The sequence below is a fragment of the Balearica regulorum genome, chromosome 1, assembly GCF_011004875.1.
Source record: "Balearica regulorum gibbericeps isolate bBalReg1 chromosome 1, bBalReg1.pri, whole genome shotgun sequence".
Taxonomy (NCBI): domain Eukaryota; kingdom Metazoa; phylum Chordata; class Aves; order Gruiformes; family Gruidae; genus Balearica; species Balearica regulorum.
Window position 1 is genome coordinate 212,107,551 of NC_046184.1, and position 18,701 is coordinate 212,126,251.

The 18,701-nt window shown below is 36.8% G+C and overlaps 1 protein-coding gene across 4 annotated transcripts in view; it reads right to left on the reverse strand.

Annotated features, from left to right (window-relative positions):
• PICALM (phosphatidylinositol binding clathrin assembly protein) overlaps positions 1-18,701 on the reverse strand; it is a 72,566-nt gene that overhangs the window by 26,428 nt on the left and 27,437 nt on the right. For all 4 annotated transcript variants that reach the window (XM_010301363.2, XM_075742484.1, XM_075742485.1 and 1 more), the window contains exons 2-11: positions 13,564-13,706; positions 11,289-11,364; positions 10,236-10,338; positions 7,917-8,010; positions 7,290-7,401; positions 5,832-5,938; positions 4,588-4,629; positions 3,847-3,932; positions 2,482-2,605; positions 1,993-2,129 (exon numbers count right to left, since the gene is read on the reverse strand). In XM_010301363.2, coding sequence (XP_010299665.2) covers positions 1,993-2,129; positions 2,482-2,605; positions 3,847-3,932; positions 4,588-4,629; positions 5,832-5,938; positions 7,290-7,401; positions 7,917-8,010; positions 10,236-10,338; positions 11,289-11,364; positions 13,564-13,706 — 1,024 coding nt within the window. The remainder of the gene's footprint in view (positions 1-1,992; positions 2,130-2,481; positions 2,606-3,846; positions 3,933-4,587; positions 4,630-5,831; positions 5,939-7,289; positions 7,402-7,916; positions 8,011-10,235; positions 10,339-11,288; positions 11,365-13,563; positions 13,707-18,701) is intronic.

Here is an 18,701-nt window from a genome sequence, read left to right on the forward strand (position 1 = left end):
TAAATGCACATTTTAGAGTATTCAAAACCAAATTGAAACCTAAGAACATCACAGGGAAATGAAGAATAAAGTCTTAAAGTCTTGGTGAGGCACTGGAACAGGTTGCCCACAGAGGTTGTGGAGGCCCCATCCCTGGAAGCGTTCAAGGCCAGGTTGGATGGGGCTTTGGGCAACCTGGTCTAGTGGAGGGTGTCCCTGCCCACGGCAGGGGGGTTGGAACTAGATGGTCTTTAAGGTCCCTTCCAACCCAAAGGATTCTATGATTCTATGAAATAGAACTGCTGCAATAATTTCAAGAGTTAAACAGGAACAGTTAAATTCATCCTCTTGCAGAATTAATTTTATACTTTAAATTAGTCCTGAAAAAAAATGGAGTATTGGTGCTCACCCAGAACTGTTCAGCACACAAAAGGAACCAAAATTTGCATGTATGGTCACTACTACAGACAGAAGCTAAGTCACTGCGGCACCCAAGCATCTTTTGAAATGAGAGAAGTGCATGAGTTTAAAGGCTAGTAGCGACATCCTAGATCTCTGTATATTCTCTTGCTGACCCAATCACTTGCATCATTCAGTTTTTACTATTTCATTTCAACAGTGATTGAAATCATGTTTTGCCACTACTGGTCCTATTAAAAAGCAGCATAGTCTAGCACAGCCCTGTAATGTGAGCAGCAGAACCAAGATAATTTTCAAGGTAAAGCTTGTTCAAGTTAATGACAGGGATTAATCAGACATTGCATCTAATGGCCAGCAACTGAACTTACGACCCAACATACGCCTTCATGGCAGCTCCTGAGTTTGTTGCTCATAGCAGTCATACTGCCAGCAACTGAATTTAAACATGAAGACAAACTACCATTTGGGCTTTTTTAGAAAAAAAATGCTCTTGTCTTCACTATGTAGCATTTCTGGCAGCTTGAAAAAGCATTATCAGATGTTTCTATGTTTCAGACCTCTTAACAAGCAAGATCAGATATTCAAACTTACTAGTTCAAAGCAGACGCCCATTTCAAATATTTCGGCCTCTAAAAAGCAATTTGAAAGAAAATCCTTTTTCAAAGAAGTCTTGCAGTTACTTACACTGACAGATTCTCTAGCTCCTTAGAGGTGATTCAGCTATTTTCCACATAGTATGTCAAATACTTTCCTACAATAGCCTTCTAATAGGGAAAGAAGGCTGTCAAAGTGCTGACTACTTTCAAACAACAGCAAACAGCTGAAGAAGACAAGTAGCTCTGACAGAACAACTAAGCAGTCCTTTAGGTTCAGGATCACACCCAAAGCAAAAATAAGCCTTCAGAGAGCTATTTCCTTCTACACTGATAAAAGCATTGTACCTACTGCTTGATTTGACAGGTATTTCACAGAACGAAGAACACACGCTTATACCAACAGTTCCTGCTAGTCAAAGATCAGGATTACCATGCAGTGAGTACTCTTGCACTATCTTTGCAAGTCCTTGCAGAAAGATGTTCCAGATACAACTCAAGACTGCAAAACTTGCCTCACTTCTTTCAAACCCTGTTTCAGGCTTTCTTTTTTCTCAGAATCTACCAAGAACATTTCATACCACTCTACTTTTAAAGATCTAGAAATACAACATTAAATTCAGTATTATCTTTATGACCTCCCAAGCTGAATTTTTATTTTACTTTTCCCAAATCAACTTGTAAGGTTCTTTGGGGACAAAGCATGTGTGTTTTACAGTTCCAACCACCTGGCTCACTAACTAAGAACAGCTACAAGTGCTGTCAGCAGTTGGTTCTTATCAGAAACCATTCTGCAAGTGGATGATGAAAACATACTTTTTACATTATTTATGGCAATAGGTTATTTTCCCATCAACTTTACCCATAATATCATTTCTTATCACATCACTAACGTACTCTACTCCCAACCAACCTTCTGCAATGTGTACTCCGCAGCAGAAATTTAGCGGAAACCCTAGTTGTAGCGCATCTCACAGTGAAGCAACACCATTAAGCATACCTGTTTGAAGAGCTAGGAGTAGGAAAAATATCAATGGCTGGTGTAGTCATTATGCTTCCTGCTGCAGTCGACACGGGAGAAGCTGCAGTTGTTAAAGAGGTATGAGGTTTCTTTGCAAGTTCTTTTAGACGTTGCTCCTGTTGGGAAAGTGAGCTGGCATAAGAAATCCAGAAACAACATTTGTGTATATGACTTTGGAAGTAAAACAAAGCAGAACTTAAAGAATTCCCTTTATTTATTCCACACACTAGTGTAAGCTACTTATAATTACAAGAGTCTGTGGTACCACAAATCCTTCAGAAACTATTCTGACAAACTCTCCACAAGTTGCACAGTATATGTACGTAAGATTCTACTTCCAGTGCTTTGCCAACAGTACACGTGCAGTATTAATAATTGTTTTTTTCCCTTTGCTCCTTTAAGAACCTTAATAAGCTATCAATAAAAACATAAGAAGAGTGATTTCAAGTAAAAATTCTGTATGCCTACCTTTAAAGCTTTTAGGCGAGCCTGCTCTTCCTCTAATGCAGCTTGTTTTTCCCTTTCATCAACTTTCGTGAGAGACAGGCCGGTGCTTGCAAGGGAAGAGACTGCATTGGAAAGGGTGGTAGCTCTAAAGTAATCGGACAGGAGAAAAGCTGGCTGTTAATAGGTGACACGTGATAGGAACATCTAAAAAACACTTTGCTTGTATCCACCCAGTCTCCTTCTGAACTCTTTATAACATTGGTGATATCTTACACTGTACAAGACAAAATGATAAGTTTAAATAAGAGATACTGTATGAACTGCAAAATGAAAATGCCTAGAACATATGCCATCTACTCTCATATACTGCATTTTGGATTTTCCCCTTAAATGTTTCCCCTCCAAACTGGATCACAGAATTCATGTTTGAAGCCTTTGCTCTTTTCCTGTTTGCCTAAAATGGAATTATTTGTAGATGCAAAAGAATCTCTGATAATCTGGGCTCCAGTTCAAATTGTGGCTAATTTAACAATTTTAGTTAAGAAGCTATCAATGCAACTAGTATATCCCAGAGAAAAAGTTTGTAATTTATCACCACATTTAAGAGTGTACAAAAAGATTTAAAAGATTTTAACTTAAGTTTTAGAACAAACTAAAGTGATCTTACAAATGAAAGCAAATATTCTAAAATAAGACCTAATATTGTCACTACCATAAAAAAAAGAACACAAAATATAACTGCCTTATTTTTTGAACATGCAATAAAAAAAGTGCTGTTTAATTTTGCAAGTCTTCCCCCCAATATTAAGTTTTTTAAAATTTAGTTAGTTGCCTAGAAGACTTCTCTAGATTGCACTTAGTGTTTTAGCAAGCACATAAAATCAGGGACTGACTTTCACTTTATACAGTATGGCTTTAATCCCCAATTACTTTAAAAATCTATTCTTAATTTAAGGACTTCTGGAAGCATTTTATTGCCTTTGACAAAAAAGGGATTAGAGTTGAGATGTAAGAATCTAAGGACATAAATGTTGCATACCTTACAGAAGTCTGATTATTAACATTAAATGAACATTTACAGGCACTAAGTGAAAAAAACTTAGTTTCTCTTCAGAAGTTCGAGATGAAATGCTAAAAGTATGTAACTATTACACGAGGGATTCTACAACAAGTGCTTGCAGCTCCTTAGATTCCAGTTCTGGAAGAAGCTATCTTAAGCACTTCGCAAAAGATATGGTAACTTGCTATTCTACCATTGCTATCATAATACAGTCTTATCTTCAACATAGCCTACACTAACCTTAGTTTACAATGAAATAAAAAAATAATGGATTTAACATTTGATTCAACAAATTTAAAAGTTTAAAAGGACAAGGGCATAAGCACCTGCTTGCAGCTGTGGAATCTTTGATTTTCTTCCCTTCTAGAGAAGCTAAATGTTGCTCCAAAGCATCAAGAAGGCTACTCGGTGCCTGCAAAAAGAGAATGCAACTGTAGGGCAACTGGTACAACAGCTCACAATACTTATATCACATCTTGGCATCCTGTACGTATATAATGACTTCAAATACCAGGTGATGTACTTTCCTCGCTACATTACTCTGTCATAATGACTCACCAGTAAGCACTGAAATACGTCAAGAGACATTAAAATTAACAGCTAAGAAACAGCAAGTAGGCAGTCGGAAGGAGTCAGTATTTCAAAAGACACTAAGGAGGAAATTGTACCTAAAGTAATTTCTATGTGTATGCTCTGCAAGCCCTCACAATGATTTAAAGGGGCATATAGCCAAAAGCAAGTTTGCTAAAAACCACAGCTTCATAATATCATGTAAAAGTTTCATTATGTGAACTCACAGATACAAATTGTGTCTTCAAGCATGACAGAAATCAGGTTGTCTTAAAACTCAATTAGAGTATGACAGAAACAATCTATAATGTTTTACAATAGGATCACTGCATATAAAAGCCAGGCTCTGACAGAGGTTAGATTTAATCACAAACTTGGAAATAATCTGGTGACAACATACACAAGAAAGCATAAGTGAATGCCATAATGCCAAGTTTTTCTGATTATGCAACCCCAAAGCAGACATGTACTGGCAAACACATAATAGGTTTATCTACCTGTGAGAGATCTGGTATGTCTCCTCTGTCAATTCCAACTTGCTGTAATAAAACAAATGAGCTTTAGAACTTGTTTGCATTTGTTCAAGGCAGAGATGCTCAAAAAGCAAACAACATTAAGATAGTCATGTGAAAAGCGCAAACCTGTCCATGTACATTTTAAATCTCCACAATCCGAACTTTATGACAGTTGGAAATAATAAATTCTGCTGTTAAATCTATACACATTTGAAGTAGGCGTGCTGACATACTTTAACAGATACAACCTTAGAAATAAAACACAATAAGAATCAAATGTTTCAGAATTTTAAGGCTAGAGAAGTTTGCCTATTCCACAATTTATGTGGTACATTCTTAGACCCACTTTTATAGACCGTATTTTTGCTAAAACAAAGCACCTTCAAAGTTTTGTAAAGAAGTTATTTTCTAAAATGCGTATCAAACTCAAGGTGTTCTGCAGCAGGATATATGTTGTTAGAATAGAAAGATTAATACTCTCTACTTCAGCTGATAGTGTTATCAGCTGAAGATAGCTGCAGGTGGTACCTCTGATAGAGATATTCTGCCAGGACAGACAGCAAGCCAAGCTTTAGGGCTTAATTTTTTGTTAAGAGAGTTATGAATAATGAAGGAAAGCAAAACAAGAACAGGAGCACATCTCAATTGAGGAACTCCATAATACTAGGACATCAATTCAGCAATGCTTCAGAAACAAAAATGCAACAGACTAAATACAATAAAAAACCCCCAAACAACCCCCAAACAATACATTCTGCAGAATAACTGCTTTTTCCTCTGTAAACACACCTACAGCCAAGACATCTTTAAAAAAATAATCACATGTTCATCTACTTGTCTCAATTTCTTATTTGTGACACTGTTATTTCATTCAAAAACTTGTATCGAATTGTGGGTTTCAAACTAGAATACAGCTAGAACCATAGAAAGCAGATCACCATGAAGTTACTTTGCTTAAAGCAAGCTCACAATTATTATGTAACTGAAGAAATTTTAAATGCGTATTTATACACCCTCCTTCAGTAAAAGATAAACCAGTAAGTATTTTGTATTCAGGTTTTTCAATACAGTCCTCCAATGAACTAATCGCCAGAGTAGAGGCTGACAAGGTGACCCTTGATATAACTGCAATTAGGCTGGCAGGAAGAAGTAGCTGCTTTATGAGAAAACAAGCTCTTTATAAGCTGTTTCAAATAAAGGGCAACATTTGGCTGACTAAAGTTTACCTCTGCAACTTTAAGGAACTCCGAGATCCGTGTCATTCTTGTGAGGAACTTCTTATATATATCAAGGCCTTCTTTGCATTGGTTCTTTTTCATATCAAAGTATTTTTCTATAAACAGTAAGAATACTTGCATTAAATAAGAAATCAAGCATTTGGCAAAGGATATGTAAAGTAAAAGCATATAAATCAAGACAAACAGAAAATGCCTGCAAATCTGTTTTATTATGTTAACTGCAAAAGTCGCTATGCCTAACTTGCATCAAAGGACAAAAGCTCCATTGAATGTGAGCTAATGATCACATGCATGCAATTACACCTTACCTTGCTGGTACTAGATCTCACAAAAGCATAACCACCCTGAAGAGGACAATCAAGTTTAAGAATAGGTCACCTAAAGAAATGTAAATTCATCCTCTTGGGGGGGGAAGTAATTTTACAATCTGGCAGTCAAACATCTACTCCATTCCAGTGGCCACATGTAAGGTAAGATTTTGATATTGTCTGCCGGACTGATGCCTTTTGTTATGGTGTGGTCCACAATGAGGTGCAACTGACTGCAAAACATCGGTGATGAAAGCTAGAGGGTCTGACACTCATTCAAACAGCCTTTCAAGGCCTGTTTCTATATTAAGCTTCACACAAAACATGAGTGAAAGCAACTGCATGCTAGTTGTTCTTACTGAGGGAAAAGAAGTAGACAGGTGCTTCAGACTGGAAGCACGACTGTCCTTTACTAACTAATTCTGGATTTTGCTTTCCATTTTGCAAGCATTAGGTAATAATAGCACTTGGGTAGCTTCATCCTATCGCAGAATACAACCAAACCAAGCAAATCGGATTACTTTCAACTTAATTATTTTCAAAATTTAGGCTCCTCTGCATCTCCAGTGTGTGGAAGTGAAAGGGCCTGAAGTCTGAATTTGTAATTCCCCTTGAAATACAAGGTATGCTCTAGAAACATAAGCCAACCAATCATTAAAACCAACCAACATTAAAGTTTTGATAGCCAAGCAATCACAGATGCTGTGACTGCAAATTTGTAACTGACCATAACTTACTTCAAATAAAGAGAAACAAAATCTGATCTTGTTTCTTAAAGAAAAAAGCATCAATATCATGGTTTGGGTTTGCCATGTAGTTCAATGAGGGGATAAAAAAACAAACAACCCAACACAAAAACCTCAACAAACACTGAAAGAAAAAATTTAAGTGAAGAAAATCTTGAATTGGTTTTGCTTTCAGAAATTTACCCACCCCTATATACAATGCAATGGAAAATGCAATTGGACAGAAAAACCTTGGAAATGAATCCGACTTGGAAATAACAGTAATATTTTGATGTTTTACAGTAAGACAATTTCGACTTCTCCAAAAAAAAAAAAAAAAAAGGCAGCTATTTGCAATTGTTTACTGAGCTCCCTCCCCAAAGATTAACATTGCAGAAAACAGTTATATTTACCCAAGAGGTTAATAATCCCTTCATTATATGCCGCAAACAGTCTAATGGCATCTTTGAAGAGGAGCATGAAGGCAGCATTAATTACACCATTTGTAAGTTCATTGCTATTGACCTAGGAAGATCAGAAAAAAGTTAATTTAACTGAATTGATAACTTATTGGAAAACTGCTAGTTGAACTTCAGCACTCTATCCCAAGGCATGCTTTCCAATCATCTCACTGGCTATTAATGGAAAGTAGCAGCATAGCAAGTCAATCCAGGATCGCTCAGCACAGAATTAAATCAAATCATCTTGGCATACATTTCTACTAAGTTAGTTATGGTAGTTAACATTAAGATAAAAGACAGAGGACAAAAATAATAAATTTTTAAATGAACAAACAATTCCTACATAACATACACAACAAACAACACTAATTTAGCGCAATACATTCTCTCCAGTGAGCATCATATTTTTTTCTGATTTCTCGGGGGTATATCAATGAACAAAATGATTTGTGCTCTTTAAGCTGTGCAGATAACATGGAACCAAGTTCAAGACTTAATCTTGACCTATTCTACAAGCTTGTGCAGGTTTGTACAACAAAGTCAATAGTATGTTAGACATGTACATGCTGCTAAACTTACATTGAAGTCAAGTAGTGCATCCATTTGATTTTGTATAATTGGTACAGTTTTTAAAAGTTTTTCTGTGCTCATTGTTCTCATCACTCCATCAGCCCTGTTGTGCAAAACAAAAGAAAATTCTTCACCTGAATTTTGAAGGCAATTGTTAGTAAGAAACAACATAGAAAATAAAATAGGTCAGAGAAAACATTTAAATCATTGCCATTCAAAGCAGGCATTTCGATGTTTAGGAATGCTGTCTAGCCAATACAACTGTAATAACTGCAGTGTACAAAATCAACAACTTTTATTTGGCCAAAATATGAATCCAAGATGAATTTTTATTCAGAGGAAATGAAACTGATAGTGCTCAGAAATACAGCAGATCTACGATGCATCAGGTAACAAAAAAAAAAAAAATGCTCTGAAGGTTATTTCTGAAGGAAATGTTTACCCACGCTTTTTCCAATCAGCTGATTATTATTTCATGTCAGTTTGGATGATTTTCTTTTCAAGTAAAAGCAGTAAGAAAGAATAAACAAATGTGACAACATGTTTTTCAAGCTTTTTCAGAAAGATTATAGACTACATGACGCTTCCTTTTAATCGTTGACTCCCAATATTTGATTGTTTATTTGTTGTCCAGATTAAATAGACTAAGATGAAAAATATCCAAGAAAAGCAACAACCAAGGAAGAGACTAAATCACCTCAGTGATGAGAAATAACTTTCTGTAATGTAAGACAAGTCAGACAGCCTTGCAGTTGCATCAGCATGCACACAGAAAACCAAATGTTTCCTGCAAGTGCAAATCTCAGCATGTCTGCACAGAAAAGGTTGTAGCTGTTCTCCAGGCTGGAAAGTGATGGGGAGCACGCTGCTTCCAGCTTTCTACTTGTGCCATATACTCCCTCCTAACAACAAACAGCAACTGCAATAAACCTAACATGGTAGGGCACGGGAGTGGAGCCCCTGAGAAAAAAAAAAAAAAGAAAAAAAAAAAAAGGTGTGGAAAAGGTAGATTGCTGCCACCAGAAGAGTTATCCCTGCTGGCTCACAGGAGGACCTCCAGGCACATGCTGTGGGCTAAATAATTCACCTCATTAGGTCTAAAACACCTGATTAATAAAGCAACAGTGTAACTCTGTAGAGTATCTGCAGCCACCTGACCACACGCATATCCTATATGCAGAAAAGGCTAAGTGGTTTATGTTGTTGGGACTCCAACCATCTCTAAAGGCAGAAACAGTGAAAGACCACCACAATTTCCCTTTTACTTTTCCATTACATTTCAAAACAAAATTAACTGTACAGTATTAGCAAGGACGTACAAGGGATTTGGACAGTCTTCTCGGGCCAATTTCAAATGGCTTTGTAACACTAATGCAAGATATCATTAGGCAGCCCACTACTGCAGTTAACTCATTTAACAGTTTTAGGCTGAGATTTTTATGGGTTAGTTAAGAATTAACTTTCAAGCCTCAATATAAATTATCCTGTGTATGGATGATAAAGGATACCCAAATGTAAAACCGAAATTATTGTTTTTAAAATTTAAGAAGCCCTGCATACTGAGATAATGGACAAAGATGGAAAGACTTTGAACCATGACCAGTATATCCTCTCCAGCCTTACCAGTGAAGGAGATCTCCAGATTAATTCCATCGTTCACTGTAACATGCAATTTACCCAACTACTGGTGCCCTGCACTGCGTTATTTTACCTGTAAACAGGTACCTAGTCTCAAAACAACTGATTTCTTTTAAAGGAGCTCACTTTCCAGGGAAAATTTTAATTCCTGCACACAAACTCTTCTGAGTAGCATCTACTACAACGTTCTGTTAAAAGTATGAATTGCACTACCTTTACAAAGGTAGTAAACTTGTACAGATGTTCTGGGACAAGAATAGAGAGACACTAGGAAGGACTGCAAGGTGTTTCACAGAATACCTGTCATTTAAACATTCCAGAGCTAGAAACACAAGTAAATTGCATAGTCCCCTATACTACACACAAGACAAAGTAACTTTGTGATCTATCACGGAAGATTTGTCCAAACTTCCACTTTTTTGATATATACTTTGATGCATACCATTTTTCATTTCTTTATATTAAACTGTTAATGTTTAAAGAAACAACAGATTTTAATAACTGAAGTAAAATATTTTTGCAATATGCATAACTGGGCAGTTGAGCCTTTGTGTGTCCTGGCAGATATACAATTGAGAGAAGCAGACATTACTGTCTGTGCTAAGTTGGAGCCAACACTGGCATTCTCCACTTGAATTACAGGACATAAGACAAAACTTCAAGATAAGCAAAACAAAATACAGTCCTTACCCTCTTTTTACTTTTGTGAAGTCAAAAGCCACTTGTCTATAGGAAACTGCCTTTTCATTCAGATACCTACTATACCGTCTGATAAACGTTGACATGTCATAACCTAAAAAACAAGTTTCAGAAGCTTATTACTTACTTAATCAATTACAGATCAAGAACCTTACTCTAAAGAAAGTGCAAGATATTAACACAAGACAGCTTTACTATATTTTTGCCTGATATTGTATAGTTAATCCGTGTTACGAAGAACTGTGTACATCATCATAGTCACCATGTAAATCAAACAGACAATACTGCAAATATCTAGACGACCTGAACTATGTAGAAGCTTACACTTCACTTCCTGAGGAAATTACTTCTAAAAGCAAAACAAAGTGTTTTTATGCAAGTTATCTCATAGTATGATAGAAATTATTACCAAGAAGATTACATTATGCATTCACGAACATGTTCGTGAAAAATTAGAAGCAGCTACATAAAAAGTAATAAAGTAAGAAACCTCCTGAGGAAAAAAAAAAGTGTATGATCAGAACTGCACTGAACTGCAGCATAACAGTTTGCAAGGGTTTTTCAGTTGAAAAATCTGAACCAGAGAGAAACTTACTTGCCCACAGAATTAGTCTCAAAGACAGATGGAATGGTCTTTAAACAATTTCCCAAAATGTTGTTTGGGTTTTTTTTTTTTTTTGACACAGACTTTGTCTCACTGACATGCTGTATCTGATGTACATGTGTATTTTTTGAAATTTAACTTACTAACCAAAACATACTTCTCCAAATGGAGAAAATCTTCAGAAATAAGAGGATCTAAATCAGATCTGTTTAGCTAGGAAAGTTAGAAGCATTTATAAGTAAGCCTCTCCTAAAAGATGCAACAAATTCCTCCAGCAGACAACTTCCGTCATGCCACAACAGCATTTTAAATTAAGAAATGCAGCCTGGGGTAAAACAGACAGAAAAATTACTTCTTAAATGACACGGTCCATTAGAGTTACTAAGTTGTATTCACTGTCCTGCAGCACACTACTAACTTTTGATTAAAAGGTGCCTTACCTTGCAATCCACTTTTGTCTAGGAAATTGCTCAAATTAAACAATGTGTTTCTGGACGCCAGATACTGGATAAAACGCTAGATGAAAGGAAAAATTTGAATGCTTTTACTATATTACCAATGAGCTGCAACTGAAGTAACAGAGTAACAGAAACTCTTTTTATCCAGCTTATGCAATTCAGCTTTTATTCTTTAAGACTGATTTCAAATCTGGAAACTATTACAAAAACTCAGATAAATTTTCAAATTAAGCTAGTTATTTTTATGTAAAAAAATCTGTGAACAAATCAGTCACGTAGATATTGCATGAAGGTTTCTGACTGAAATACTTTATTTTAAGCCAGAATATGGAACTGAAAATTTCTGAATAAATCCCCCCAAATACTTTCTCATTTTATAGGCTCACAATTGACTTCAATTTTATAACAGTTGATTTCATTTTAGCAATTAGCCAAGGCATCTTTGCTCAGCATACAATTGTAACAGTACTTACCTTAAATATGAAAAAAAGGTGATATCAAGATGAGTTTGCTTATAAATTAAATGTTAAACAAATACAAGAATCCATATAAAACATTAACACAGTATGACACTTAGTACATCCCATTCATTACACATAATTCCAAATTACGTTTCACAAAGTGAATGATGCTATTTTCATCTTATAAAGACACATTTCAGGTTACTGGCACCACATCTTAATGCAGTAGGAAAAATAATTTTGTCTTATGAACCATTGTATAAAGAGCTGCTACAAAAGTAAACCAATCATTCACTTCCAATAGCATTTTGACACGAGGAAAAAAATAGTTCTGATTAGTGTAACATGTACTATTGAATTATTTGCATTAGTATAAATATATAGGTTACACAGAAAAAGACTAGAGAAAAGTACAGGCACTCAGTACTTAGCTATAAGTGAATTAAGCAAAAGCTGGAGGACCAAACACTTCAGTTTTTTACTAAGGGATTTACAGATTCTCTATGTACTTCTAGACATTTTCATAAACACTTGATTTCCATGTTTAAGTACTATTTCTAGTGAAAAGTTTAATCTTAGGCAGCAATCTTACCCTCATTACTTCTCTAATACATTTGGCAAGAATAAAACTGTCAAACAAATTTTACTTAAAATAGAAAGCATTTTAGACAGTGGTCCCATGAAATACCTTTAATTACTATGAAGCATATTGGTATCAGTTTAAAATTTATATGACTCAAAATGCAAGCACAGCAAAAGTATACAGACTCTATTTTAGAAAGCGTCAATTACGCCAGCAATAATGCTTAAAGTCAACATGAGAAGTTTGCCCTCTTGTGGCTTACTTAGCTTAAAAGAATAGATTTTCACCAAGACCAGAAATACACTGTAGCTAACCCGCAACAGAAACCAGTATACATATATGTATTTAAAAAACAAAACAAGCTTAAAACCCCTCACAACCCAGCCAGCCAGAAGAAGCAGTTACACAACCTAGAAGACTAAGAACACTGAATGCAACTTGAAATGAAGTTTTGGTCCTCTCTACAAAACCCTACTTGTAATTTTCTAAAACCATCCCTCTTAATTCCAAAATCCATATAGCTTACATTATATTGACGGTTTGCAGTAAGAAAGGAATGTTTACACTTTCTAAGAAAGCCTTAAGAGTATAGTTTTGGGGTTTTTAATGCAGAAAATTCAAGTTCCTGCTATGCTTGGCTTGGTATTTCAAAAAATAAGGCCCTGTAGGAATTAAAGTTGTGGAAAAAAACCAAGCTTATTCCTTTTCGTGTAAACTGCGGTTTTGTTTGTTTAGTTGTTCTACAGTATGTGGTGTAATTTAGATGTTCACACTCAAAGCCCGCTCACAGGCACACATTTGTCTTCGCTGCAAAAGGTTGGGGGTGATGGTGGAAATCAGTTCAGAATTGAGTAATCTGGGAGAAATGGCCACCTGGATTAGCCAGAGCATGAATCTAAAAAAAGCTTCCATTTTGAGCTTTCAGAATCCCATTCAAGTCACTTTCTGTTAATTTTGTTTGCTTGGTTTATTATTAGAATAAAACCACAAAAAAGGTACCTCCAGCATTCAGGACAATTCTAGAATTACAAACTTTAAAGCAGACACAAATTAAGTAGACAAACATATAATGAGACCTGTGCTTATGCAGAGTTAGACACAAAAAGGTAAAAATAAATATTTTCTTACAAAGATAATTAGTGGGAGCATTTAGCTGACATTTATAGGAATGAAGTGCTGTAACTATTCTGAGACACATCATTTTTTGTATTACCTCATTTCCATACACCATTAGATGATGGGTTGTGATGAGAGATTTGAAGACCACCACCCAGCTACTGTTGGTAGTTCTTTCAAACAAACTGTCTGCCAGTTGTGGGATGTTCACATTCATCTCATTTGTGCACTGGATTAAATCTGCAACACAGAAATTTTTTATTATTATTATTATTATGAGTTCTGTGAAGGAAGATCAATAACACATACAAAAAATCAGTACACTCATTTTATATAGTAATGTTTTCTACGAAAACTGAGGGGCTTTCCAGTAAAATAAATTTCTTTAAAAGCACTGTGGCACTGGTCTACCAGAACCTCGTAATATAAAACTCCACTCTGCTCACTGCCAAGATTCCTGGTCCTCAATTGCTTTTGCAGTTTCCTTAGAAGGTCCTGAAACAGAAGTACCATAATGACTTACACTGTCTCTGACTAACAACTCCCAGCTTTCAAACATCTAAAGCATTAGTAGCAAAATAATTCTTACATGCTACCATTTAATCAAGTTTTACTGGAAGATTATGACTAGAATTAATTGTAAACCTCATATTTCTGGCCTCTTTAATGGCTAGTAAACCTTTCTAGACATTGTCAGTAATAAAAGATTCAAATACTGCTTAGTCTTGGCACAATGCAATCAATATCTTCAAAAGGGCAGAGCAAATGTTACATGAAGAAATAAGCCTCTATCTACAGAAGCTGACAGATGAATTTAGTTACAACAAAGTGGGTGATTAACTGAAAAGATGGTTAGGAGCACAGCAAACCCGAGGTTGGGTAGCTATAACAAAGCTATCCAATTTTTACTCAACCTGGACTTCCAGTAGACAAGATCTAGTGACCCTTCAAATAGATGTAAAAAGAAAAGTTACCTTGTCTGTCTTCTAGATTTGCTACTGTTACAACTGTATAACCAGGAGGAGCCATACTGTCCTGGTTTTAGGTGAGATTGAGTTAATTTTCTTTCTAGTAGCCTGTATAGTGCTGTGTTTTGGATTTAGTATGAAAATAATGCTGGTAACACACTGATGCTTTTAGTTGTCATTTCTACACTAATTCAAGGACTTTTCAGCTTCTCATGCCCTGCCAGGTACAGAAGGAGCTGTGAGAGCACAGCCAGGACAGCTGACACAGACTGGCCATATAGCCATATACCATATACCATCATGCTCTGGATATAACTGGGCAAGCTAGCTGGGATGCAGATTCACCGCTCGGAAACAGATTGGGCAACAGGTTGTTTTCTCCCTTCCACATGGTGAGCAATTTAATTTGTGCATCACTTGTTTTATATACATTATAATTGTTATTACTATTATTATTCTCTTCCTTTGTTATCCTATTAAACTGTCTTCATCTCAACTCATGAGTTGTTTTTTTTTCCTCATTCTCCTCCCCATCCCCTTGGGGAGGGGGGCAGGGGGGAAGGAGTGAGCGAGCAGCTGCATGGTGCTCAGTTACTGACTGGGGTTAAAGCATGACACACACTTATAATACAACCAATATAATATGTAGCAATCCAGTAACTTATTTCCAAATGCCCATGAAGGAAGCAATGACTTAAGATCATGACAGTGACAAATATAACAGAAGCAACTGTAACACCTAAATGTCATATAACACAGCTTGCTAGCATTTAATACGAAGCTTAATGCAACATAGTACTGATGACATTTTACTATTACCACCCCAAAAATAAAACAGTAATTTTCACTCAAACTTTGAAGACAGCTTTATATCCTGCTATGAACAACCATTCATGAAGAAGTGCTCTTGAAAGAGAAGACCCTCCTTCAGCCACAGAAGCAGGTAAGTATGGCTACCATAAACTCAGAACTAGTACAGTCAGAACTGAAAAACCTGCTATTTACAAGTTTAAGTATTAAAGGAAGCAAGCAGGAAATGATTTTCAAATTCAAAATCTAATGAGATGGAGAGATTAGCCATTCCTTTATCTACAAGTAAAACTGTGATGACTACAGGCATTCATGACCTCATTTATAAGTCAGAGTTATCTATTATTGGATGATGATTTGGTGTTGTTAAGACAATGCTAGGATATTACTCAGCAAGAGACATGCTCTGAACTGGATCATTAAAATCAAGCCCTGCAGCTTCTTGATCATCAGGTCTTCCCACCTAAGTAGTAACAGAAGCAGTTTTGTGCAAGGCTATCTGGCAGGAACGCACATCAAATACAAAAGTATGACATCCTGTGATGCATAACTCATACATTTTGGCATAAGAGGCACAAATGCATATTAGAAAGTGAGAACCTCTATTCTTAAATGCAACATTTGCCAACTAGTCAACAGTAACAAAGAAAGAGGTGCCACTTGAAAATCCACTATCTAAAAATTATAAAAAAATTATATCCATTCTAGCCGATATTTTGTGCTGGAAGAAATGTTTTCTAAGACATCATTGGACTTTCAAATCATGTTTTGGTATCTGCTGCAGTGTGGAAAAGAAAACAGGCTCTGTAACCCAGCAGAAAATCATCCCTCACAAGAACTGATGAGAGTTTATGTGAAAAGCATATGAATGAACTTGGGAGGGGGAGGGGCAGGGGGAGAGAGGGCAGGCACATTAGGAGGAAAAAGTAGTAGCCAACTGGGAGAGAACACAGGCAAGAACAGAAGTACACGGGCAAGCCTAGCCTTGAATGGAAGGAAGTAAATTTGCAAATGCAAACAAGGGATAAGAGTCACTGTGATACCAGTTACTACAAACTTAAGTTTAGCAAAACATGAAGTTTCTTTCACTACAAAATGCAGGTTGATCAACACAGATGCTTAATAATCTGGTATGTCCCGATACTCCGAAGTGCCTACATCATATATTTCAGAAAAGTTACATCTATCTAAAAGCTTCTTCGAAAGTATTCGCATTAGCAACGCTAATTAGGTAAAGAAATATTTGTACAGTTAAATCCAAATTAGATCAGCCATTTGTTTGCTAACCATAAGCAGCATAGTGCAGATGCAGCAGAAGAGAAGACTGTACCCTGCATCCCACACTGCTGCACTGCCTGTTCAGGAAGACTGTCACATACAGTGTTCTTGTCTGTTTATCCTATTCCTACAGACACCTTTCATTAAGGGAGAGGAATAAATATATAATTTTTTTCACATCCTACACTTTACACAACTCATCTCACACCCACCTATGAAAATACTAGCTATGTATTTTGGAACCTAAGTGCCCAAAGCAACATATCTCAAGATTGCTAGTTACTGGGTATGGTATGAGCAACACGACAGGCAGGTATATAACCAAAGGGCAAGGCACTAAGGGGAATAGCTTTAACCCTAGAAAAGAATAAAAAAGTAACAAAAATATCAAGCAAACAAAACCAGATAATCCTTGGCGAAAGTGTGATGACTGTTTCATCTTTGAACTTCTTGTGATAGGAGAGAAGGAAGAGGACTGAATACTGACCCCCATCAATACTACAGAAAGGAAAGTCACTCTCCCTGTTGACCTTCTGCATTAGTGCCCACAACACCTCACAGCTGAAAAACTCTCCTGGGAAGTACAAACCACCTTCCCAACTCTAAAAGCTGCTACAACTTCCATAGCATAAGACACATGGCATACAGGCATTAAATAATAAACATTGATCATTGTTTCAAAGAAGGCAACAGTTAGCAACAAGAACTGCAAGTTAAGCTTGTAGCTGGCTGCAAGAGGGAAGCTTAGAGAGCAGTGAATGCAGAGTCGTGCCCACGGATGCAGCTGGAGACAGCCCAAGGAAAGGCCATCAGGACAGCCAGGGCTTAGAGAACATGATGCACAAGAAGCAGCTGAAGCAGGTGGGTTTATTCCATCTGCAGAACAGAAGGCTAAAAGCAGGGAGGGGGAATGTAAATGCTATCTTCACAGTCAGATGTTTCTTAGAAGTTCACAGCAAAAGGATGAGAGGCAGCAGACATGCTGCAACAAGGGAAATTCTTATCAGATAAATAAATTAAAAGTCTTCACAATGAAAGCAGTCAGGAACTAAAGCCCACAAGCAACCAGACCTTTTTTAATTTGCTATGGTTTAAACTGGGGCATGACTAGAGGACCTTCTGAGGTCCCCTCCAATCTAAAGTAATTTACACATTTAGGTACTGTCCTTGGAAAGAGAAAGAAAAACAAAAACAGAGAAGTGACTTACAAAGTAAGTTAAAGTCCAAAAGAGTAGTCCAACAGGAGCATATTTCTAAAGATTTCAAAACCTTAGACCTATTTAAGTGATTGATAAGACTTATGTTTTGAAGAACTCCATTTACCTACCTACATTAAATCATACAACAAATTTCAGCAGAGATATCAAAACCAGATTTTCATAGAATCACAGAATGGTTTGGGTTGGAAGGGACCTCAAAGACCATCCAGTTCCAACACCCCTGCCATGGGCAGAGACACCCTCCACTAGATCAGGTTGCCCAAAACCTCATCCAACCTGGCCTTGAACACTTCCAGGGAGGGGACAGCCACAGCCTCTCTCGGCAACCTGTTCCAGTGCCTCACCACCCTCACAGGGAAGAATTTTTTCCTTATATCTAATCTAAATCTACCCTCTTTCAGCTTAAACCCATTACCCCTTCTTCTATCACTACACTCCCTGATAAAAAGTCCCTCCCCATCTTTCCTGCAGGCCCCAAGGAAACCAACAAGTCTAGTTTGTTTTTAAATAAACTAAACCATATTTTTAACAGTTAAGGTTTTTTACCACTAAATGACTTTCACATAATTCAGCTCTTTTTGGGTTTATAGCTTTTCTCCAACAAAGCAAACATTTTGCAAGGAATCATAACAAAGATGTGGTCTGCAAACATTTTGGTAATATTGAAGATCTGCAATTCCACCTGTACCAAAGCAATTGCATTGCCTAACCCTGTGTGCTGGTTTTGGCTGGGATAGAGTTAACTTTCTTCATAGTAGCTGTTATGGGGATGTGTTTTGGAATTGTGCTCAAGTTGATAACACAGGGATGTTTTAGTGACTGCTGAGCAGTGCTTACACAGAGCCAAGGCCTCTTCTGCTCCTCACACCACCCCACCAGTGAGTAGAGAGCGGACACAAGAAGTGGCACAAGGAATTGGGAGGGGACACAGCTGGGACAGCTGATACCAGTGACCAAAG